General features: G+C 37.8%; 2 protein-coding genes and 1 long non-coding RNA gene across 3 annotated transcripts; all 3 read left to right on the forward strand.

Moving 5' to 3' along the window:
* Window positions 1-5168: 5168 nt before the first annotated feature.
* Window positions 5169-8805, forward strand: LOC113547121 (death-associated protein-like 1-B). Its single transcript, XM_026947348.3, has 4 exons — window positions 5169-5315; window positions 7400-7487; window positions 7834-7897; window positions 8349-8805. The coding sequence occupies exons 1-4, from the start codon at window positions 5255-5257 to the stop codon at window positions 8463-8465; spliced, it is 330 nt and encodes a 109-aa protein (XP_026803149.1). The 5' UTR covers window positions 5169-5254; the 3' UTR covers window positions 8466-8805.
* A 5003-nt stretch (window positions 8806-13808) lies between these two features.
* Window positions 13809-16976, forward strand: LOC113526058 (serine/threonine-protein kinase pim-1-like). Its single transcript, XM_053233857.1, has 7 exons — window positions 13809-13872; window positions 14594-14688; window positions 15388-15438; window positions 15534-15912; window positions 15986-16162; window positions 16320-16429; window positions 16965-16976. The coding sequence occupies exons 1-7, from the start codon at window positions 13809-13811 to the stop codon at window positions 16974-16976; spliced, it is 888 nt and encodes a 295-aa protein (XP_053089832.1).
* Window positions 16977-20018: 3042 nt separating this feature from the next.
* Window positions 20019-24786, forward strand: LOC128318412 (uncharacterized). The gene is made up of 4 exons (XR_008301800.1): window positions 20019-20192; window positions 20373-20482; window positions 20712-22822; window positions 23696-24786. It is a non-coding gene; the product is annotated as an uncharacterized LOC128318412 (long non-coding RNA).
* Window positions 24787-26403: the final 1617 nt, after the last annotated feature.

The raw sequence follows: 26403 nt of genomic DNA on the forward strand, positions 1-26403 counted from the left end.
CGAACAGTACAAAACACATACCTTATAGCATATTCTCTATTATCTAGTTTTCTAGAGATAATCTCCAAACACACATCATGGAAACATGAAGTAAATATTCACATTCATATTACATCCCACACCATTTGTAGTACTGTAACTTTTTCAGATGTATTTTTAGAATGAATTTTCAAAGTAAACTATAGAATAAAGTTGCCACTCTCTAGCCTGTGTTTTTTTCTCATTGTGTGTTGTTCCTAGTGGTCTCCCTCCCTTGAGTAATAAAACCTTGTTGCTTGTTTACCTTGTATTTATTTAGCAAATACTTCTTCACTGTTTTATTTATGAAGTCTTGCAGCCTTTCACATTTTGCCTTTTATTAAATATACTTATGTATTATTGTGTTCATGCTTTGTACAATATTGCTTTTAAACCCTTATAAAGGTTTTTGAGAACCTTTTAATATAGCCAAGCTTAATACATCTTTTGAAGCCCATGTAGATGTGTTGCAGTGTATGATAAATCATGAATAGGAGTTAAAACAGCTACATCAACCACTTCAACAGCAGCAACATATAATCCAGAAATCTACAGCCACTACTGATGCCATGTAAGCCCAGCTTTATCATGGCTGCCATATAGATGGTTCCTACACCAAAGATTCTTTTACAATGCATGTAAACAATCCAACTTCTTTTCTCAAAGACAAGGTGTCTTTGGGATTGGTTTATGAGGTAACACAATCTGAAATACACTCGCGGTCAAATGTTTTTGTATACACAGGGTTTTATTACAGTTTAATCACTAGTATTGCCGCAAACCAATCATACCAAACACAATCATGCAGAATTGCAATTAAATTAGGAAACTTACATCTGCTCACTCTCAGATACTAATGGGACACAAAAGTGCTTTATTAAAGTGAAGAGGACTTGGACAGTAAACCCTCTAAGCCTATAGATAAAAGATTCATAGACGCACTGTCTAACATAAATATGTGGTGTGCTACACTCTCAGAAAGAGTATCATTCCTTATCAGTGGGGTGATACACCTTTTGTACATGTAGTGTGTATGTTTTAACAAGAAAGCTGCATATAGTGCACCTTTAAAATTTTATTACATTCAAAGGGTCCAGTCCATTTATGTAGTTTAAAGCTGCACACAATACATCCATAATTCCAGGTGATATAGCATTTAAAATGTGGCCATTAAAAAAAACTGCTTAAATACAATATGTTTGACTGGCAATGTACATACAAGCTAAGAGTGGTTAGTGTACAACTGTCCCTACCATGACCACCTTGACTATCACTCCAACTGGCTTTTAGATTAGTGGGCTGCTAAGAAAATTAGGAGTAAGCTGTATTGTCAGTGAGGTAGAAGGATTAGCAAGGGCTAGGGAGTAGGAGATACAAGGAGAGAAATTTTCCACGAAATTTAAGTAACAGATAAAAACATAAACCAGTAAATACTCTTAGCTCCCCTATGAGACATTCAACATACCATTTTTGTCAATGAGAAAAGCAGCCAAAGGAAACAGCCCACAGACTCCACCAACAGAAGCGAGGTCTGTCTGTTTAAGCTTTTACCCAGCACAGTACCACAGGTCCTGAAATGAAGATTTGTGCAGACCTACCACAAACTCTTAGCGTTAAGTAATTTGACTAATATTAGCAATTCTATTGACAAAATCAATGAGTGGGTCAGAAAAAGCTTTTCCTGGTATTACCAAATTTAAGAACTTAGAACACTATATGGCCAAATGTATGTGGACACCTGACCATCACAACTTGCTGAACATCCCTTTCCAAAACCATGGGCGTTAATATGGAGGTGCCCCTGCTTGCTGCTATAACAATCTCCACTCTTCTGGGAAGTATTTCTAGCATTAGTGAAGGTCGGGCTCGATGTTAGACGAAAAATTCAGCATTCCAGTTCATCCCAAAGTTTTATGAGTGTGGTTGAGGTCAAAGCTCTGTGCAGGTCACTCAGATTCTTCCATCCTTGGCAAACCATGTCTTCATGGAGCTTGCTTCATGCACAGGGGCATTGTCATGCTGGAACAGGTTTGGGCCTCTTAATTCCAGTGAAGAGAAATTGTAATGCTACAGCATACAAAGACACCCTACACATCTGTGTGCTGTAAACTTTGTGGCAGCAGTTTGTGGAAGGCCCACATATGGTTGTGAAGGACAGGTGTCCACATTTTTTATTTCTAAATTTTATACAGATGCATCATGGTGGGGCAGGAGGTAACCTGCTCTAGAGTCCTCAGTTTTATCATGAGCTCGGGTTACTCTCTGTGTGGAGTTTCATGTGTTTTCCCTGTATCCACATGGGTTTCCATTGGGTTCCTCCCACCACTAAAACATGGTGGATTGGCTACTCTAAATTGCCCCTAGGTGTAAAAGTGTGTGTCTGGCATCTGGGGTGTATTCCTGCCTCACCTGATAGGCCCTAGATCAAGTATATACAAGTGTTTAAATATGATAAAAATGTCTGTCATTTTATACTATACATGATTGGTTGGTTTTGGGGGCAATAGTGATATATTCAGAGGTATTAAATATACCTTTACATTCAGTTATTGTATATAAACTTTGAATATATCATAATGTATAAAATTTAATTTTTACAAAAGTATGTGTATGTGAATTAGCAGAAAAAGTAAAGGAGCTAATGAAATTTTAATGTCTTTCATGAAATATACGTAAAGTACTTTGCATTTTGTAAAGTCCCAAATAAATTTCTGTTCAGACATAAACTTTACAACACTTTATAACTGTAATTTTGTGTAGGTAGTGGCTTAATTAGACACACACACACACACACTTCATAAATATTTATATGAGCAGCATGTATACTGGTTAAGTACAGTATATCAAACATATTTCTATGATAAATCTTTAGATCATCTTGTGGAGCAAACGTCATCAGAAATTCATACAGCAGAGCACTGTAAAAGCGAATGCCATAAACACTGTGTTTTCATGTTGAAGTGAAAGGAAAACACAAGCAGCAAAACCCACATGAAAGCAGCAGCATGTTTTTTGCTGTTCTTGTGCATGTGGTTTTTGTGTAGACGGTGCTGGCTGGCTGTTATCTCCTACAGCATGTGGATAGATTTAACATTTCTTGCAGTAGATATGGCAACTTTTGTTCTTTGCTTGATAAGATCACATCAAGCAGAAACACTTTTTAGTAATTTACTAGTATTATTATTATTATTATTATTATTATTATTATTATTGTAACTAATGCTATCTATGTGCAATATTCAATATGTAATAACTGAAAACTCCACCCTGAATGACTTGCGATTAATATTTAAAATGAATATGTAATCTTCAATTGTGTAAAATATTCATTTTATGATTAAATTAATCAATTTCATCAACAAGTTTCTATTTTCACTTTGGCTAAAGGTTACGTGCATGCCACAATGCCATTTGACTACCTGCTGAGAGTGGCCCCAGTTGGAATTCATCTCTACCTAAACAGAGCAATGCAGCAGTACTTTAGTCCTTTAGTCTGTCTAGTGCTCATGTCCTCAACTGTACACTCTGCTCAAACAGATGAGGTTTCAAAGCAACACCTTTCACGCCACCTTTCACCAATGCCACCATCAGTTTCATCAAGCTTGTCACCTGAGCCCGCAATTACTTAGACCAACTGTGTCATATAGATGCAGTGCATTCTGGAAATTTGAGCCCAAAATTTGCACTCTCCACTATTTCTACACTGGGTTTCTTATAAATATGACATTGAACAGGATATTGGTGAGTGAGACAAGATGCTCTTGAGCTGTTGTTTTTAGGAGCTAACAGTGAAACTTACCTGTTATCCGTTATGTTTGAGACTGCTGAAAATATTTCTTTTAAATCTATTAAATGTCATTGTATCCACGCTAGCTGTGTCCCCCTGTGATATCAGTGTAGCAGATGACTGCTAACCCCTCACAGGAATAACAAAAATACAGCAGCAACCAAAAAAATTAGCACCAGAATCTCTAAACATCACAAATATTTCAGTATAAACATTTAATGTGTTTCAGGCTGAAGTTTTCCTTTAAGCTTTACACAATTAACAAAAGCTGGACAGGTTAAATTCTTCAACTGATCTAAATCTGCTTTGTACCTAGAGAAAGACATGACAAAAAGCAACAGACCCAATAAAACCATATTCTTTATATACTCATGCTATTTGTGGTCCCTCATAAGTGATAATATGCAAGTTGTACTGATATCATTTCCCACCTCAGCACATTCGACGTGAAAAGTGAAAAAATAACTAAAACATGGACACTTCCATAAAAGCGTGTTGTTTGTTTGCTCTATCAGAGGTCATAAAGCTCATAAAAAGCTAACTTATCTGCACATTTACAATTACAGGCTTGACTGACTATTGGTACTATTTTACATTAGTGAACTTCAAACATTCATGCAATATTTTGTATTGCAGTACAAAATCCAGACAATAGCGAGTAGCGTTAGCAACAAGCTAGCCAGCTAACATTAGTTAGTTATATGAGTGATAACTCTAAGGTTGATGATTACCTTCTTGAAATAGCGATTAGTATGGTCCATGTTATAGATTTTCATCCATCCTCAGTAACACAGGATCATGGGGGAGCCTGGAGCCTATCCCAGGGAACTTGGAGCAGGAACTTGGAACACAAGGCAAGAGACACCCTAGATAGGGTGCCAACCCATCACAATCACAAACACACATTCACACACTACAGACAATTTGGAAATGCCAATCAGAAATGCCTTTGTACTGGGGGAGGAAACCGGAGTACCCAGAGGAAACATGCGGAGAACATGCACACAGGACGGAGGCAGGATTCAAAAACCCAACCCTTGAGGTGTGAGGCAAATGTGCTAACCACTAGCCACTGTGCCCCCTTGATCTAAAGCCGAAACAAACTAATTTAAAAGTATAGAATGGGCACTTTACACCGTTCACAGCATGAGCGGCCATGTTGATTTGACGTCACTCCGTAAACGGGGAAGGAACCGGTAGTTGAGAAAACTACTCCAAGTTCATGGCTGAAATGTCGTGTTGAGGAGATGTTTTCTGTGGCTTATTTACTGCTCTCTCTGATGTGAGTCACTCAAAGCCTAGCGACTGTTTTTAGGGCGTTTTGGCACTGTAGGCTTTCCACATTGATGACTGCTCAGTGCTACGTTCATTTCAGCAGTATAAAACAGAGCACACTGAAAGAGGGAGGATGTGTGTGTTTGTCTAAAGGGTAAGTAGGAAAACTTGAACATGGTGCAGCTGTCTAAAGCTGGGATGAGGAACACTTTGAAGGCTGGTCATCCTCCTGCAGGTATGATCTCATGTTTTAAGGTGTTTGGCATGTAGAAAGTGAGTGAAAGCTTGGTGTGTTTGGTTTGAGCTTTTATTAAATGAGCTTTTATTGCATTGAAAGTGCAGTAGGGAAGTTTTACACCATAAATAATGAAAGTCCTGAGTGCAGGTTGCTGCTGCAGTTGCTGCTGCTGCTGTTGTTGTTGTTGGACATTGTGATTTATTATGTGTTTGACATGTGCAGGATCTTTACTAGACATAGCTGGTTAATTTCACCCTGAATAAAAAAAGTGGGTAATTGGAGAACTTGTGTATTTATGATCACAACATTTCAGTGCTTGACAGTGGCTGTGCAACTGTACTGTAGCTTGCTTAGTGCTACTTTTAGGAGACTAGAGTTAAAACTTCTTAAACATACCTCACAAGTGCCAACTCTTTTCAGGGGGAAGTAGCTAATGTATGCTGAAAAATGGTCTCCAAGTCGCCAGATGATGCGATAGATTCATTGGCATATGCACTGAGTATTCATGAATGTTTGCATATGAAAACATGTTACATGAAGTAGGATTTAGCTTACTGAAAACACTTTAAATAGTGTAAAATTAGAGCTTAGAAAATAATACATTAGAACTTTGTTCATATAGAAGGAATTATTTGGTCATGGCACCATAATTTAGTATCTATATTTTATGTAGTTATGTACAAAGAAAGAACAAAGATCTACACAAGCAGGAGAAATGCTGGTGATCAGTGATTGGCTGCTGGGAACACTGGCTCATGCAAATGCAGTTCAGTCAGACTTTACACCCTGGAGAGCCATATCGAGTGCATGACTCTCTAATTTCTACTCACAGTCACTTGTCAAGTCATGTGGCTCTCTGCTGTCTTTGGAAATACATTCAAGAGTGTGAAAACAATCAAATCTAAATTGGAAACACAGGACCTCTGTGAAATTGGTGCTTCATATGATAATGTAACAAATGGAAGTGTTTCTATTCTTCTGTGTTGGTTTGGACAATGAACCAGTTTGTGCTGCTAAATAAATTAATTAATTTTTTTTTTTTTGAGAAGTGTATTTTATGGCTAAAGATGTCACTCGGCACACAGTAAATGTCCACATTCCTCCAAAATAGTCTCATTTGTTTGTGCTATTTTATTCCCGAGGCCCAGCAAGACTCCTCATGTAACATAGTCAAAACAAAGCCAAGCCAATGCTGAGATTTCTTTTCCTGTATTCTACAGAATCCTCAGCTTTAGCACATGGTACAGGTGGCACCTTTGACTGGCTGTGCTTTGGTGTCTATTTTACTCTTGGGTTCTGGTACATAACTGGGTTAGCCTTTTTTAGTTGGCTCTCTAAGAGTTAACTTGAGGGAGATATTTAGCTGGTATTATTGTGCCAATCCTTGTGCCCCGGGGTGTTTAGGGAGTCACCCATCTGGTTCAGACACTGGCTTTATTGTGTACACTAGTTTGTTGGGATGGGCATACCACAAAAAACTTTACCCACGAATGTCTTGTGAGATTATCCCGAATCTAAGCCAAGCATGTAAGCATTTTTGGCAACTACTGATGACACTGCTATATTTTTGACCATACAGATTTAGTATAAATGTGCCAAATATGTTTTGGTTGTTTAAGGTATATAACCTGAGTTTCACTGCATGCCTCTTTTTCAGGAACTGAGAATTCAATCATGTGTGCATTAAAAATCGAAAGATCGATGTCTTCAAGTTTATTCCACAATTCCAGCCCTTTTTTAACTCTACTCTAGAGTTGGTCCCAGGGTGGAGTTTGCCCTACTGAATGTCACAAACCCTAGGTCCACAAAATGATTAATTTTTTTTTATCTTCCTTTGTTAAAGCTAGCAAGCAATTACTAAAGCAGAATAACCAACAAGGCTTATTTGATAGTTGATGCAGCATGACCAGCAAAGTGGAACATTTCTACAACACTTATTTTAACACAGGTGGTGAGTCAAACATGGTTGAAGTGTATTTGGTAAATCTTGTGGCCCATGGCAAGTAGTTAAAATAGATTTGATGCATGAAATTGCACTTTGTGACTGCTTTGAGTAACCAGCATGTTTATTTCTTTTGCAGTAAAAGCAGGAGGAAAACGAGTTGTTAAGAAAAACAATGAGGATAATGGAACCCCAGAGAAGGAAAGCAAGAGGGCGGATAAACCCAGGTACAGAGCTGAATTTAATTCTTTACCATCCAGCAGCCTCTGTTGAGCAATGCTGTTAAAAGTGTATTTTCAGAAATTTCAGCAAAATGTATAAAGAAATGCTGAAACATTTGCTGATGCACAATAATTTTAACACTATTACAAGTGATGTTTATACTGCTGGGTAGAAACAGAAACTGCAAAGGGAGAAGTACTGATTAATAGCTTGTGTGAAATTGACAGTGCATACACTATTAGTCATGTATGAAATTGTGTGTGTGTTTTTTTTTTTTGTTTTCCCTGTCAGTGCATTTCTTCAGAGTGTGTGTGTGTGTGTGTGTGTGTGTGTGTGTGTGTGTGGTTTCAGGTCTTTGACCACTTTCTCCCGGATGCAGCAAATGGGTATTTTAATGGCAGGCCCCCTAGAGAAGGTCTTTGTCTTTACCCTTCTATATCATGAGCATGCCATGTGAACTCTTTATGAAGGCTAGACTGCAACTGCAGTTAAAACTAATTTATTATTATATTTTATAGCAATAAAGCATATTGTGCATGAACTGCAGAAACTCTTAGTTTATTCCTTTATGTATTTAAAAAAAAAAAAAAAAAACTTTTTTTTTTTTCAAGTTCAAAAGTACCATTAAGAGCGCATGGAACTTTGAACTCTCGAAACTCTCAATTAACCTTGTTTTTGTCCTAATTTGTAATAGTGGCTAAAGTAGTACATTGTGGGATGTATTCAAATGTGAACGAATAGTGCTTTAGAATAGTTGATTTTTCTGCAAAAACCAAATTAACGTTTTTGTGGCTGGCGTTCCTTTCGTTACAGAGTGATGTGTAATTTCCTCCACAAATTTATTTATTTATTTTTTGCTTCTGCAGTTGGGCCATGATTTCCCTGAGACTCCAGTTTCAGTACGGCATGGGAAGGTCAGACCCAGTGTAGAGAAACTGCACATGCAGCGCTGCTTCTTCATCCAGCAGCCCCGCAAGTGTTGAGCCAAAACAGCTAACGGCTGAAGAACCAGGATGTGTGTTAGATATGTGTGCAAAAAGTGAACAGGAAGTGTGTGCTTGAGCTGAATGGTGCATATCAAGGACCTGACACAAATTTCATATTTGAAATCCTTGACTCCTTGCTTGATAACTTCTAAGCTTCCACAGGGCTTTTCTATTCTCACAGCTTTGCAGGACTCCTCTGTGTAAATTCTTTTTGTTTAATACATGTAAGCTGTTTTATACTAGCATAAAACACAGCTGGCAGTCTGATTACCTTGCAGAAAAGAATGCATGAGCTCATGTTTACTGCTTGAATAAATATGTATTGCATTACTGAAAATTGGTGTGTTTTTTCCCTGCATTTGACCAAAAATCTGACTGTTTTATGTCTAATAGTGAAGCCTTGTTATAGTAAAGCTGTTATATTCATAAATCGGCACATAAAAGGAACATTTTGGTACCTGTGACCCCACATGCATGCAGGGTGGGGGTAGGGGCTAGGTGGTTGGGTCAGATTGGGGGAGTGGTATGGTCTGCACATAAAGATGATCCAGATATGCCGTTGAAAGTACACTAGGAAGTGAGGGTTTAGTTATTCAGCTGGCTGTTTGAAATGTCCTGGCTTCCTCTAGCCATCATATTATACAGCTCAGTGCACTAAAGGGACCCCATTGAGTGTGTGAATTGAGCCTGAAACCATTGACACTTCAGTGGAGTGCAGTGTCCTCCATTCCATTCTCTGCAGCCTTCCATTTGGATAGGCAGCTCTTCAGGAAATGACCAGTACAATGTCCATAAATGCTCTAATAATGTGCCAGAATGATATGTAAATAAAGAGGATGAGAGCTTGCCCTACCTATATCCATGGAAATGTGCTAATGTAGTCACTTAAAATCTGTCAGTTATGATCTCATTCTTCGAAATGCTTAAATCTAGGCCTGATCAGGGCTATCACTAATTGATTGAAAATTCAAGGATCACAAAAATTCAAATAGGATGTATGAACACTAGACATAATGCCATATGAAATAACTGGTTTATAGCCCAGCAACACATTGAGCCTATCCCTGAGGCTGGTTCCAATCTAAGAAATATAAATTCTCACTTCTTCAGTTGAATATAATTGAATTTGTCTAGCACTTGAAGCTTTGCAGAAATTTGGATGTCAGATTTCTAATGAGCAGGCCAGAGGAAACCTTCCTGAGAAAGCATGAGAACGAAACCTTGAAAGGAACCAGACTAAAATGTAGGGATGCATTGTCATGTCAAGACCTCAGTCAGTCCACACTGGATGTCACTCATCTGTTTCTGTATGAACTAGTGGCAGGAAAAAGCACAACAGCACACTTCAATTTTAACCTGCTTTGGCAACTACAGTATTAAGTTATTCATGCCATCTTATTGTGACGTCTGGTGGCACAGCAGGTAGTGTCTTTGCCTCACAGCTCCTGAGTTCCCAGTTCAATCCTGAACTCTGGTTAATGTCTGTGCCTAGTTTCTCTGCATGTTCTCCCTATGGCAGTGTGGCTTTCCTCTGGGTTCTAGTTTATTTTCTTCCATCTCCCAGAACATGTGGACTGATTAAGAAAAAATTGCCTCTAGGTGTGAATGTGTGTCTACATGGTGCCCTGTAATGGACTGGTGACCCATCCAGGGTGTATTCCCACCTCATGCCCAGTGTTCCTGGCCGGGGCATAGCAGACATGTCACCCACACGTTCACAGACAAGTGACTCTTTCACTTTTTTGCACGTTCCACATATCCTGAATTGAGCCTTTGACTGATAATCACAGAAAAAGCACACATTTGGGTGTTTGTTATTTTGAACTGACTGCACAGTGACCCAGCCAATCACAATTAAGCTGCATGGGACTGAATCAGAAAGAAAGCGTTACATGAAATCAGTGGCAGTTTTATGAAAACTTTCACATGAAGTTTTGAGGGAGTGAATTAGCTAAATTAGTTCACAGACTGGACTTATCAAGAAGATATGTAAACTTTGATTATGTTCTGCTATAAAAATGATATTACCTAGGGATGTGCTAAGGGTGCCTACTAGCTAAGCTTCTTTATTTCAAGGGTACTTGACATCCCTTCTTCCAGTGATGCACCTCAGATAAAAAAAAAAGGTTAAGGGTCCATAAGTAGATTTGTTTCATTTCTTTAGATTAAAACATCTGTTTGTGAAGCTGGTCATTTCATAAATCTCACTCGCCATCTACTGGTCAAAGTGTAAAACTGTAGAATAGGTGAAACATACTCAAGGAGAGTAGTAATGGCCACAAATCAATTAAGAATTGGATGTGCAGTTACTGCATTCCTGCTAGTATAGTACATTACACACCTAACTTCACTTGATAAATAATTATGTGCTTGTGCATCTTTGTGGGCTAAGCTGGTTGTTATGAGCTAAATTCATTAAGCTGGTTTCTATAGCAGTTTACTGCTCTGTTTATGTTCTGTTCTGGTGCAGGGAAAATAATATCTTAACCTGATGTGTTATTGCATTTGCCATGTGATTGTGACACCCATTTCTCCTTTCCCTCCTTATAAACTTCCTGCGACCCCTAACTGCCTCTTCCCTATGGCTAATGTTAGAACAATAAAGGTATATTTTCATGTACAGTGTCAATAATAATTAATCTAACTTCTACAGGAGTGAAACGTGTTATTTAAACCCCTTACAAATATTACACCCAACAACTATTTCTGGTATTCATTTCATATCTATTTATTGTTTCATTAAGTTTAATTTAAGTTACAGTGAAATTAGTAATCATGATTCATAGCAGTGCCTATGCAAACAGAGTTTTACAGTGTCACTAGCTAATAACAATATGTTCAGCATGTAACAGTCTGTGCCCTTTCACTAATGTAACATCAGATAGGGCTTTGCAGCGTCATTAGCTATTGTTTTTATTATTATTATTATTATTATTTTTATTAGTAAAACACCATTGGGATGAAAAATGTTGTGCAAAATAAGTAAGTAAATAAGTAAGTAAATGCACCTCCGGGGTTGGGGTTTTGAATCCCACCTCCGCCCTGTGTGCACGGAGCTTGCATGTTCTCCCTGTGCTTTGGGGGTTTCCTCCGGGTACTCCGGTTTCCTCCTCCAGTCCAGAGACATACATTGTAGGCTGACTGGCATTTCCAAATTGTTCATAGGGTCTGAATGTCTAAAGACTTACCTCTTCATAAAGTACTTAAGTTAGCACTTACCAAAAAAAAAAAAAAAAAAAGAGTATTGTCTGAGCGCTTGTCTATTACCTCCCCAACAGAGTTTGGACTGATGGTATTCCTAGTTTGTGACCTAGTGAGCCAATATCAGAATGTATTTTTGATAGACTTCAAAGCACTATTGTAAGGTATAGACTTCAAAGCACTATTGTAAGGTATATACTTCAAAGCACTATTGTAAGGTATTATAAGGGCATCTACCAAATGCCATAAATGTAAATGTAAATGAATGTGTGTTCGACTGTGCCCTGTGATGGGCTGGCACCCAGTCCAGGGTGTTCCCGGAGTCCCCTGGGATCGGTTCCAGGCTCTCTGCAACCCTATGTAGGATAAGCAGTACAGAAAATGGATGGAACGATAAAAATATAAAAATCATGCAAATCTGAATACAGCCAATTGAGTCAGTGAATCCTTTCAGTAAATTAACTAAATCAAAAATCTAATTTAGTAGGCTAATTAATAATTTCCTAAAATATGTAAGTTACACATACTTAATTTACTCACTTATATTTCCATCTCAGATGGCTGAGTAGGTGATGCAAAACACCTACTATATTTAATAATTCACAAAATAGTAACACATGAGTTCATCAAGTCATTAATGAATTAATGAAGATGTGTCTTGCTGAATATTTTTTTGGGGCGGGGAAAGAAATACATCACATACTATTAAAACAAAAAAAAAATGTTCAAAACATCTTAATGCAAAAGGAGTGTCATTATCATTGATTTTGGAAAGACAGCAGCTGCAGCATGAGCAGTAAACCAGTTATCAATCTCCAGAGCAGACTAAAGCAGATGTACAGTACTGTGCGAGAGTCTTAGGCACATGCAAAGAAATGCTGTAGAGCAAAAATAATGAAATTAAATGTTTCTACATTAAAAAGACTATAAAGAGCAGTAAACAGTAATAAACGAAACAAAGTCAATGTTTGGTGTGCCAGCCCTTTAAAAAAATTAGTCTCAGGTACAATTTCTGCATCTTTATAAGCTGTAAGTGTTACTGAGCATCCTGCAGAAGCAGCCACAGTTATTCTGGAGACTTTGACTATCACACTTGCTTCTTATTTTTGCAGCAAAACCCAGCAGCCTTCATTATGTTTTTTTGTCTGAAAAGTGTCTCTTATGTAATCTGCTGCTTTCTTTACTGACATACAAACATTTTTCTGTAACATTTAATTTTGTGCTGAAAAACTAATGTTCGGAATCTAAAATGTTTTTGTACTGACTTGAAAATGTAGAAGTCATAAAATAAACATCTATAAAAAAAGTTTGTACTAAAAAATAGGGTGCCTAAACTTTTGCACAGTACTGTATATTCAAGGGTTTGTATAGCTCTTTGGGGACATTGGGGATATTTACTGAAATATTACATGCTTTTAGAAACAATAGTCTACACTGAAATGAACAATGTCTATTTGAGTTTATTTGATTCAGAAAGGTCTGGAACTGTGTGTTGGGTTGAGGAACGAGGATCAGAATTTTCTGTGATTATGCCATCATAATGAAGCTTCTGCCACAAACCCTATATAAAGAACATACTGTTGGAAGTTTTCTCGTTTTCTGCTTCACACTTCATTGTTAAGACTCGCACAGAGAAATTGACTAAAGAGAAGACAATCTGAAACCACGTTCGCAAACAGGTATGTAGACTATGTGTGTGTTGAGCAGAGGAGATATTATAAGTCGATATAGTGTGTGTGTATATATATATATATATATATATATATATATATATATATATATATATATATATATATATATATATTGTAAGTGGATATCTGGAATAGTGTGTGACTGCGTGTATAATGAAATACAAACATTTCATTGTATTATACAGCAAAAAAGTATGTTTTTTGTCTAAAAACTTCAGGAAAATAACTAAATATAATGTTACATTACTCCTAAATTAAATTCCTAAAAAGGTGAACATCCTGTACAGAGGAGCATAGAAAAACCCCCGAGAACTTGTGAAATTTCTGTGCAAATAATATGCAAATAAAACGTGAATACTGCCGGGTGGCAGGCAAACAGATCAGAAGTCTAATCACATATAAACCAAATAAATTAATAACCATATATATTTCTAATGTTCCAGGGACAATGGATTTGAAAAATTCTGCTCTTAATAAGCCCCAGTCTGACAGAGAACCCCATGTAAAGCCAGGTAGGACACACACACACACACACACACACACACACAGAGTTTAGAAGTGAAAGAATGTTGAGTGAACCCACAACCTGCAGAGAACTTGAGATCCTTGAGGCACTGCAAAGACTTTCAGATTAGGGGATACATAATGACATGAGAATAAAAACTTCAACCAACAACAACATTTCATAGACAGCAGACAAGAGATAAGCATAAAAAGTGATCATTTGGGACACAGTGTTAAGTATTTGTTTCTGAATTTTATAATGTAGGGCTGTAGTTTATAATCCTGGATGCAATTAGATTAAAAACAGTACAATACTGTAAGATTAATGACATTTATGAGTCAATTACTTTCTCTGCACCCTGATTAACTGTGCGTTTCAGATTGATTATACAAAAGTATTGTAATGTATAGAGACGTTAGATATGCAGAGTGTGTATGCTGTAAATTTATTTATATACCCAATCAATCACAACATGTGGAATGTGTGGAAACTATGCATACCTTTCTCGTACTTTCTGATTACCTATTTGTTCATTTCATTTTAGTTCCTTTTTACATTAAGACTGTATTGATTTTAACAGGTACTCATATTCATGGTATCTTACCATATGCAGAGATTTTGATAACACGCCTCATTCATTCCTGTCTACTGCAGGAGACAAGCGCATGAGGCTCTTTCATTCTTATTTCAGTTTAACTTAACTGAAAGATTGTCTGTTTGTTTACCAGAGGAGTTTGATTCTCGGTACACTCCAGGGGAGCTGCTGGGAGAAGGAGGCTTTGGGTCTGTCCGTGCAGGAGTACGTAAGGCAGATGGCATACAGGTAAAATGACTGCACATCTACAGTTAATTTTGCAATAATCAACACAATGCAAGAATTGTAAAGCATTACAGTTTACGGATGTCCCTGAGATACAATCACAGGGTTCGACAATGAAGATTGCCTGCTAGAGGGACTTGCTATTCACCACTGTGATGCAGCTAAGACTATTAAGGCTATAGATGAGTGGCTCAGTACAGAACAAGATGGCTGTAAACTTGTTCACTCACATGACATACATCCTCCACATACTACGATTTTATTCAGTCTTTAATTTATTCATTTAATGTTACCAGAGTTACCTGAAAATGAAGTTATGCACAGTGAATTCTGTGTGTTTTTTTTTATAAACCTTTCATCAAACTGAAAATAAGATAAGAAAGTACACTGTGGTAATGTACACTTCAGTTAAGAATAAATTTCTTAACTTAAGTAGAAATTAGCTTATATATAAATAATGCTTTAAATGACCACTTGCCCAATGGGAGCCATGTGATCAGGAGTGTTGTAAACTTCAGCTTCATTATCTCCAATGTTGTGTGTTTTCTAGTTTTATTCCCAAATGATTTGGTCTTTTTGGACACATGGTAGATTAAATAGACAACCTGTGCAATTTAAAATAAAGCTGTGTACTGATTATACTGTATATGTATATTTAAGTTTTACAACAAGGATGTAATTATGTTTTGTATATGTGTACAGGTTGCCATTAAACGTGTGCCCAAGAGGCGTTATGACAAATTCATCACCATTGTAAGTACACTTACTTTACTTCCATTGTAAAATCTATGCTTAGTTTAGAGGTATTCTATCCAAACCCATGCTAACCATGTCTGTTCTAATTTCAGCCCGGAGAGACACACAGCCTCCCACTGGAGGTGGCGTTAATGAAAATGGTTTCCAAGCCATTTCTCTGTGAGAATGTGTTGGAGCTGTTAGAGTGGTTCGAGATGTCTGATTGCTACTTCTTTATCCTGGAGTGGCCCAGCCCCTGCATGGACGTCTATGAATTCTGCAAACTTCACAAAGGTCGATTGTCAGAACCACTGGCTCGACACATCATGCGTCAGGTGGTTCAGGCTGCTCGTCACTGCTGTGACTGTGGTGTTCTTCACCGCGATATCAAGGCGCAGAATCTTCTGATCAACACTGACACTCTGGACGTGAAGTTGATAGACTTTGGCTGTGGGGAGTTGCTCAAAGACACCCCCTACACAAGATATGCAGGTAAGTGCATAATAGGTACGAGAAAGAATCTATTTTTTGTTGCATTACTGCATTTTCTCTCTTTTTCACTCAGGCACTTTGGCTTTCTGTCCACCCGAGTGGATATGTGAGGGAAAGTATTTGGGTCGTCCTGCTACCATCTGGAGTCTGGGTGTACTCCTGTTTGACCTTGTCTGTGGAGACTTGCCTTTTCATACCGACGAAGACATTGTTTTTCAGAACCTGCCCTTTGCTCATGGTCTGTCTAGAGGTGAGAAAATCCACAAACATCACATTTAGTCCTGTATAGTAAAGCTGGGAAATGTGCATTACAGAATGAATTTAAACCGATTTTTAAAATTTAAAATTGAGACAATTAGACAATTAGATGAGATATCTGAATGTCTATCTCCTCCCTGCATGCACAGGTTGCTGTGATCTGATATGGTGGTGTCTGGCACGAGATCCTCATGCTCGGCCAACATTTGAGGAACTCATCAGCCACAAATGGTTTGCAGGACTTCAGAACAAAGTCAAGGTAGTACAGCAAAAGCAGAATAGACCTAATTGTAATGATCTCGGACACGCTATAATAGTGTAGATTGCATGAAATGTACTGGATCAGTACTGAGTTCTGTAACAGTGATTGCAGTGCTTATATAAATATATATTTAGAACACTTATTTACATGAAAGAAAATGTCATGTTGCATTTTAAATTTGGGACAGATGCAAATAAAAAAATTCCTATAGGCTAGACTAAAACAGCTGCACCATGTAAAAGATTATTAGCAAGTTAGAACCTAATACAGTCATATTTCCATACAGCCGACAATAGTCTATCATATAGACAATAGTCTATAGTAGGTAGCTGCAAAGATGATTTTGAATCGATTATTTAAAAAAACACTGTATTATGTTTTAATAAAAACCTGCTAACACTGTATTATGTAAGGTTACATAAAGTTACACAAGTTGCACATTCTCGATATAGGTTAGATATACAGTATGAAATAGTTAATATGAAATATGAATTGTTTTCTATCCTAGTATATTGTCTTTTTTATTTTGTAGACACAGCTTTAAAGCACTTGCATAAAAAATATAAAAATTGATGAATTTTCAGTATTGCATCATTATGAAAAAATAATTAGATATTCAGATCTTAATCATTAGCAAAAGTTTATAATTGATAGTTCATGTCATTTTTAGTGTGGATATACTATTAACTAATAATTTAATTGTACCGAATAAATAATTGAGTACTCAAACATTTTTTAGTAATTTGCACAGTTTTAGTAAATAAATGGCACTTGCTCGTGTGTTTACATGATTATTGGTGAATTAGTCGCTAAAAACAAAAATTATTCCTGTCTGTAAACTCCTGTCTGTAAAATCAAAAATGAAGAAAACAACAACAACAACGACAATAAAACAATTCAGTTACGAATAATGGTCTAACTGAGAGGTGAGAGGTCTAACATTTTAATAGAGATTACATTTTTTTTCTTATCATTTATCCAAGGTGTATGTATGATAATTTTTTAAATTGATAAGTACTTAGATAATATAAGCTGTATAAGTAATGCTAATAAATGTGTTTAAGACATGAATTTAATAGTTTTAGACCCTTTTGCAGTATCTTAAGTAAGGATTGCATTAATGGATTACATTAATGGATAATGGATTATTAGACATATCCATGGACTAAATCATACTTATGACACATGGATTCATTATGTACAATCCATTTTACAGACCCCAGTGGATGATGATACACCTGCTCTCCAGTTTCCTCTTGTGGAGCGCCGCATTAACCCAGAGGGTATATTAGAATTTGCACAAAAACTATACTGAACATTTTAAAATCTCATAGCAAGGAGTGTACAGTATTGTGTAGCTAGTGAATTCATAACTCACTAAAAACTAGCTGTGGAAAGAGAAATTATGGTGATATAAGAGGATGATGTGAGCACAAAAATACATTGGAATCTAAGGGAGCTGCAAAGATCATTTTGTATTGATTATACAAAAGTATTATAAAGTGCTGAGAACTTACCTGTGCAGAGTGTCTAAGCACTAAATTATTTCCCCAGAGTTCTCTTATAAAGACAATTGACTTATCTGATCTGCATTTCCGAAATTACATTTCACTTACTTCATGGTTACGTCTTTGTTTGTTATATTTTATTTATATTTTATATTCAGACTGTAATATTTATACAGGATACTCATAATCACAACACCTTACCATACTCAGAGACAGGACGATGTAATAAGGATACTGTAATATAATTGATGTTGACAACACACGTCTCATTCATTATTTACTGTCTACTGTGGGAGAATTGAAGAGCGTGAGGCTCTTTCATTCTTATTTCAATTTAACTTAAATGAATGATGGTCTGTTTGTTTATCAGAGATGTTTACGTCACGGTACTGTGTGGGAGAGCTGCTGAGGAATGGGCGCTTTGGGTCGGTCCGTGCAGGAGTGTGTAAGGCAGATGGCAAAGAGGTAACGTGACTGTGTATATACAATTCATTTGCCATAATCCACACATGTTGTGGTTCAGTGGGTGTCGTGCTGCCTCACACCTCCAGGGTCTCAGGTGTGATCCTGAGCTCAGGTCTGTGTAGAGTTTCTATGCATGTTCTTCTGATGTCTGTGTGGGTGTTCTCCAGTTGCCAACCACCTTCTAAAAACATGCCAGTAGATGGACTGGTGTCTGATATTTGAATATCTTATGTATTCTCAAATACAGCATCAAAAACAAGACCAAAGTCCTGTTGGGATCTTGGGATCTTTATGGTAAATTATCCATAAAGTACACCAGGTATTCAGAATTCATTTTTGTTGCTCTGTGATAGTTGGGACTGGAAAAATATTGAATAATCATCTCCTGGTGTATGGTGCACTTTACACTGTCTAAACATCTTAACTGTGGATAATTACAGTCTTGTAGAAATGAGGTCATCTTTGTAGAGGCAGTTATAAGTTCCATGCAACAGTAATGGGTATTAAATCAAGTAGTACATATAATAATTTTGTAATACATGGAGCAAATGAATAATCCTGCATTAATTTAGGATTTAGGTCCATTTATGGAATTAATATATGATTATGAGATTAATGAATATTAAATTTATTTATTTTTATTTGTATAATTTTGCATGCCAAATTTTTATGCATGGCTCAAAAGAGGAAAGTTTCCTGGGATCCTCAAGTTGCTTACACTTTATGTAGTGGCTGTGGAATAATTATACTAATTAATAAAATTATGGCTTTTAGAACTTACTAATTATATTTTGTATGCATGAACAGGTTGCCATTAAATATATGGACAAGACTCGGGACAACAAATTCATCACCATTGTAAGTAAACTTTCTTTATGGAGATACCTCAGAGACACAACAGGGTCCAAATAACAACCACTTTAAAGACCATACAGAGGCCAAAATGGTTCAAAATGAAAAGTCAGTTTTCTCATACCTACTAAAATAAGAATAAGAAAATTCACCTCCTAATCATGTTTAAGATTCAGATATTATTACCTATCATTCATAGTCGGTACCAATCTAAATGTCTGCTTACCATAGTTTAGATGTATTTACTCCAAACCCATGTCTGTTCTAATTTCAGCACGGAGAGACACACAGCCTCCCATTGGAGGTGGCGTTAATGAAAATGGTTTCCAAACCATTAAGCTGTGAGAATGTGCTGGAGCTGATAGAGTGGTTTGAAATGTTCGATTGCTACATTTTGATCCTGGAGCGTCCCAGCCCCTGCATGGACCTCCGGGCATTCTGCAAACTTCACAAAGGTCGACTGTCAGAACCACTGGCTCGACACATCATGCGTCAGGTGGTTCAGGCTGCTTGTCATTGCTGTGACTGCGGCGTTCTTCATGGTGACATCAAGGCAGAAAATCTTCTTATCAACACAGACACAATGGATGTGAAGTTGAAAGACTTTGGCTGTGGGGATTTGCTCAAAGACACTCCCTACAAGAAAAATGCAGGTAAGTGCATAATACATAGGTACAGGACAGAATCAAAGGGAATGCAAAGGGAACAACCATTTTTGTGACGTTGCTGACAGTGGTCTTTTTCTCTTTTTCACTCAGGTACTCGGGCCTTCTGGCCGCCTGAGTGGATACGTCATGGTGAGTATTTAGGTCGTCCTGCTACCATCTGGAATCTGGGTGTACTCCTATTTGACCTGATCTGCGGAGACTTGCCCTTCAATACAATGGAAGAAATTACTGCTGGGAACCTGCCCTTAGCGCCTGGTCTGTCTGGAGGTAAGAAAATGCAGAAGCATCAAATTTAGACCTATACAATAATAATAATAATAATAATAATAATAATAATAATAATAAAAGCTTTCATAGCAAAATTAATTTAAATGTAACAGTTTAATTTTTTTTTTTTTTTTAAGTTCAAATTCTATCTCAGCCTCTATCTCATCACTGCACACACAGGTTGCCAACATCTGATAACATGGTGCCTGGAGCAAGACCCTCACTCTCGGCCAAGCTTCGAAGAAATCCTCAGCCATAAATGGTTTACAGGACTTCAGAACTAAATCCAGGTTAGACAGCAAGAAGGGAATAGTCCTAATTAAAATGAGCTAAGACATGCTATAATAGTCAAGATTACATGGATCAGTTGTTCTGTAACAAAGCTTGCTGTGCTTATATAATTATACTAACAACACTTAATTACATGAAGGCCAAAATAGAAAATAGCGAAAAACTATTTGTCTTATATCCTATTCTATTTTCATAGATAAGTGTGTATTTTTTAAATTTATTTTGCAGCTCCCTCCTGTCAACAAGGATCTGGTAAAACACACTTACACCTTCACACTTACCTAAATAAACAAACAAACAAACAATCAAACAAATAAATAACCACATTAATAAATAAAATAAACAAACAAACAGACCGATAGATAGATAGATAAACAAGCAAGCAAACAAACACATACATTCATAGATACATACATACAGCCTTATAAACACTTTCATTAATATACACTGATCAGCCATAACATTAAATCCACTGAAAGGTGAAGTGACTGTTGTTGATCTTCTTTTGGCTGCTCCCGTTAGGGGTCGCCACAGCAGATTATCGGTCCGCATATTCGATTTGGGACAACAGTTGATTTTGGGACATATTTGATTTTGGTTTTTATGCCGGATGCCCTTCCTGATGCAACCTTACCCAATTTTAACCGGGCTTGGGACCGGCACTGGGAGTGCACTGTCGTGCAACCCCAGCGGCTGGGGTTGGTTTCCTTGAACCCGGGCCGCGGCAGTGAGAGTGCTGAGCCTTAATTGCTAGTCCTCCAGGGACCCTGAAAGGTCAAGTGAATGACATTGATTATCTCATTACTATGATCTCATTATCCTGTCAAGGGATGGGATATATTAGGCAGCAAGTGAACAGTCAGTTCCCAAAGTCGATGTGTTGGAAGAAGGAAAAATGGGCAAGTGTAAGAATCTGAGCGACTTTGACAAGTGCCAAATTGTGATGGCTGGATGACTGGGTCAGAGCATCTCCAAAAAGCAGGTCTGGTAGGGTGTTCCCAGTAAGCAGTGGTTAGTACCTACCAAAAGTGGTCCAAGGAAGAACAACTGGTGAACCAGTGACAGGGTCATGGGCTCACTGATGCGTGTGGGGAGCGAAGGCTAGCTCATCTGGTCAAATCCCACAGAAGAACTACTGTAGCACAAACTGCTAAAAAAGTTATTGCTGGCTATGAGAGAAAGGTGTCAGAATACAGAGTGCATCGCAGCTTGCTGTGTATGAGGCTGCATAGCCGCAGACCAGTCAGAGTGCCCATGCTGACCCCTCTTCACTGCCAAAAGCGCCTACAATGGGCATGTGAGCATCAGAACTGGACCATGGAGCAATAAAAGAAAGAAGGTGGCCTTGTCTGATGAATCATGTTTTCTTTTGTATCATGTAAAAGATGGACGGCTGGTTGCGTGTACATCACTTACCTGGTGAAAAAATGGCACCAGAACGCACTATGAGAAGAAGGCAGGCCGGTGGAGGCAGTGTGATGCTCTGGGCAATGTTCTGTTGGGAACCCTTAGGTCCTGGCATTCATGTGGATGTTACTTTGACACGTACCACCTACCTAAACATTGTTGCAACCAAGTACACCCCTTCATGGCAACGGTATTCCCTAACGGCAGTGACCTCTTTCAGAAGGATAATGTGCCCTGCCACACTGCAGAAAATTGTTCAGGAATGGTTGAAGGAACATGAGAAAGAGTTCATGGTGTTGACTTGGCCTCCAAATACCCCAGATCTCAATCCGTTCGAGTGGGATGTGCTGGACAACCAAGTCTGATCCATGGAGGCCCCACCTTGTAACTTACAGGACTTAAAGGATCTGCTGTTAACGTCTTGGTGCCAGATACCACAGCACACCTTCAGACCTGCCTCGACAGGTCAGAGCTGTTTTGGGGACACAAGGGGCCCTACACAATATTAGGCAGGTGGTTTTAATGTTATGGCTGATGGTGTATCATGATATCATGTATAATGATTATGTATTTCATTGAATAAATGAAAAAAAAAACAGTTATTCAGAAAATAAACAGGGCAGTGATCTTACATTACCATGCAACACTAAGATACTGTAGCCAAGCCTATATACAGTTTTACTAAACATCTCATATTGGTCTCGGGCCTCTTGATAGTTGGAACAACAAAATCTGACTCTGAAACAGCGCTTGTAAAAGTTACATCAAAACAGGGTCCTGTGGGTCAGTCTGCTGGCTGTTGCTGCTGTTGTCTGTTTGTGTGTTTGTCAGGAAGCACTGAGCCCACCTCACTGTGATGCACAAAGCAGATGTGAAACAGATGTGAAGACAGCAGTACTACAGCTTCCAACAGAACCACAGACATCTTAGAAGTAAGCTTTCTGTTTATGTAGTAACTCTAGATGGCCTTTCAGTTACATCCTGTGCAGCAGTGAAAGACAGTGTTGTGACTGTAGATTCCAGTCTATTATTTAAATCTCATGCAGATAATATTACTAGGATAGCCATTTTTCACCATAGATATATCACTAAAATATGAAACATAGTATCACAACATGATGCAGAAAAACACTAGTTCAAAAGTCTTTGCTAGAACCAGAAAGTTTGGTCATATCACCTCTATCACTACATGCTCCTAGTAAAATTTCACATTGTTTCTAAAATATTACTAATGACCTATAAAGCAATGAACTGTCTCGCCCCATGTTACCTGAGTTACCTTTTGGTCTAGTATGATCCACCACACCTGCTTCAATTAAAAGTTTTTTTTATTTTTATTACTCTTTATTAGTAGAATAATGAGGGCTACAGCAGTGGACAGAGATTTCTGCTATAAAGTGGCACAGTTATGAAATAGCCTTCCATTTAATGTTTGGGACTCAAACACAGTCTCAGTCTTTTAGTCTAGGTTGAAAACCTATTTGTTTATTCATGTTTTCTGTTAAAGAGTGTTTCTCTTAAGTAAAAGTGCAGATCTTCATGGGGGTTCATGAGCATAGAGAGTTTTGGTAAACTGGGAGGTTTTGATGCCTTTTCTCAGGTTTGTTGATGGTGGAGTGGCAGGATCCTTTATATCCCAGAGGGCCCTCATGCCGGTGTTAACTTATAACTGGCCCTTTTAGTTATGCTGCTTTAGCTAGACCTACTGGAGTCCTGCTTGCACTCTGATCACAATGTACACCCCACTACACCACAATAGGATGAGAGCATACCTAATCTCTCTCTCTCTCTCTCTCTCTTTCAAGGTTGCTGTGGATGGGCCCACATGGTTACCCTAAACATTGCACAGTTTATGCCCAAGTGTCACATTTTCTGTTGCATAACCTGGATAAAGGAGACTCAGTAGTGCTGAGTAATGACTTATAGTCCCACTATCAGACGTTACCCAAAAGAGGATGGGTTCCCTTTTGAGTCTGGTTCCTCTCAAGGTTTCTTCCTCATGTAGTCTCAGGGAGTTTTTCCTTGCCACTGTCGCCTCTGGCTTGCTCAATCGGGATCTAAATATACACCTGGATTTCTGTAAAGCTGTTGTGGGACAATATCCATTGTTAAAAGTGCTGTATAAATACAATTAAATGAAACTGAATGGAATGATTGCTGCTACTCTAATTGCTTTCCATTCACCTTAACTGGACTGTGAAAACCACAGGACCATCTGATATCTCATCATGCTGTTTTCATACATTCTAACCATCATAGAGAGGGATTATACAAAAGACTGAATACGTATACCTGATGTATCAAAATGAATGATAATAATGCATGTTATTCAGCTGGCCATCAATTACATAAAGTAGTCAGTTTATAAAGGTTATACATATTATAGTAAATGCTCCTTAGGGACATTAACAGGGGTATATTTTCATGAACTGAGATGAACTCTCTGTTCCTTTTATTTGTTTCTGTGATTGAGAGTTCCCAGCTCTATACTCTTCTTCTCTATATCATGTTTTGTTTGTTTATGATTTGGTCTTTTTGCACAACTGGTGAACAAATCATTATCAGTCAATACCATATACTGAGTACTCAGTGTTAGTGCTGATGGGCTTTGCAATTCTAAACTGCAAAACTGAAACTTGATAGCCAAAGCATACCCATAACCAGCCTCAAGAATGCATGAATAAATGGAGAGAGGAAATGTACAGAAATATAATGGATGCAATTATGGTTAAATAATAAATAATGAACAATTATGGTTAAATAATGAATTGATGGATTTTATGTGCAATTATATATATATATTTTTATTTTAATGAAACACCTTAAGAACCAGTGGAATAAAATAGACTGTGAGCTATAGATTGTTTCTTAGGCCTACTAATTAGTATGCAGAGATTTTTACAGTGTATTGTGTTTATGATAGAATTTTACTATGTTCACATCATTTTAGAGATTTTTTTAAACCCAGTTTTATGCTGCTTCTGCAAGAACTAAATGATAAAATGTTAAATAATTTTCACTGTTGTTTTTACAGTGATTTTTACTTCATCTGTTTGTACTAAAGTTATAGAAAAGATTGGTTATGAATTTGTAAAAGAGTTTCTAAACACTGTTATTGTTCTTACTGCTGTAAGACATAAATTATAGAATGATATTTAGGGCTACATCATAATATTTAGTCATCTTAATATTTTACTATATTAAATTATTACTAAATTAAATTAGTGATGATAAAACTGGACATTTTCCAGTCCTTTTACTGAATTTATTGATGCAATGAATAAGTATACTACAAATAAATGATGTCTTAAATGTGCCATTGAGCATGAAAGTGTATAGCTACACCAGTGAAACTGGATCCAAAAATTGCCAAACATGCAAGTAAAATAGTTTTCAATCAGTGCTGACAAAAGCATAAGCCACGCTTCTTTATGATAGAATATGATAGAAACATGTTGTTTATATATATATATATATATATATATATATATATACACTATATTACCAAAAGTATTCGGTCACCCATCCAAATGATCAGAATCAGGTGTCCTAATCACTTGGCCTGGCCACAGGTGTATAAAATCAAGCACTTAGGCATGCAGACTGTTTTTACAAACATTTGTGAAAGAATGGGCCGCTCTCAGGAGCTCAGTGAATTCCAGCGTGGAACTGTCATAGGATGCCACCTGTGCAACAAATCCAGTCGTGAAATTTCCTCGCTCCTAAATATTCCACAGTCAACTGTCAGCTTTATCATAACAAAATGGAAGAGTTTGGGAACAACAGCAACTCAGCCACGAAGTGGTAGGCCACGTAAACTGACAGAGAGGGGTCAGCGGATGCTGAAGCGCATAGTGCAAAGAGGTCGTCGACTTTCTTCACAGTCAATTGCTACAGAGCTCCAAACTTCACGTGACCTTCAGATTAGCCCAAGTACAGTACGCAGAGAGCTTCATGGAATGGGTTTCCATGGCCGAGCAGCTGCATCCAAGCCACACATCACCAAGTGCAATGCAAAGCGTCGGATGCAGTGGTGTAAAGCACGCCGCCACTGGACTCTAGAGCAGTGGAGACGCGTTCTCTGGAGTGATGAATCACGCTTTTCCATCTGGCAATCTGATGGACGAGTCTGGGTTTGGAGGTTGCCAGGAGAATGGTACATTTCAGACTGCATTGTGCCGAGTGTGAAATTTGGTGGAGGAGGAATTATGTTCCAGTGAAAGGAACTTTGAATGCTTCAGGATACCAAAACATTTTGGACAATTCCATGCTCCCAACCTTGTGGGAACAGTTTGGAGCGGGCCCCTTCCTCTTCTAACATGACCGTGCACCAGTGCACAAAGCAAGGTCCATAAAGACATGGATGACAGAGTCTGGTGTGGATGAACTTGACTGGCCTTGCACAGAGTCCTGACCTGAACCCGACAGAACACCTTTGGGATGAATTAGAGCGGAGACTGAGAGCCAGGCCTTCTCGACCAACATCAGTGTGTGACCTCACCAATGCGCTTTT

The sequence above is a fragment of the Pangasianodon hypophthalmus genome, chromosome 5 (assembly GCF_027358585.1).
Source record: "Pangasianodon hypophthalmus isolate fPanHyp1 chromosome 5, fPanHyp1.pri, whole genome shotgun sequence".
In the NCBI taxonomy this organism is placed as follows: Eukaryota; Metazoa; Chordata; class Actinopteri; order Siluriformes; family Pangasiidae; genus Pangasianodon; species Pangasianodon hypophthalmus.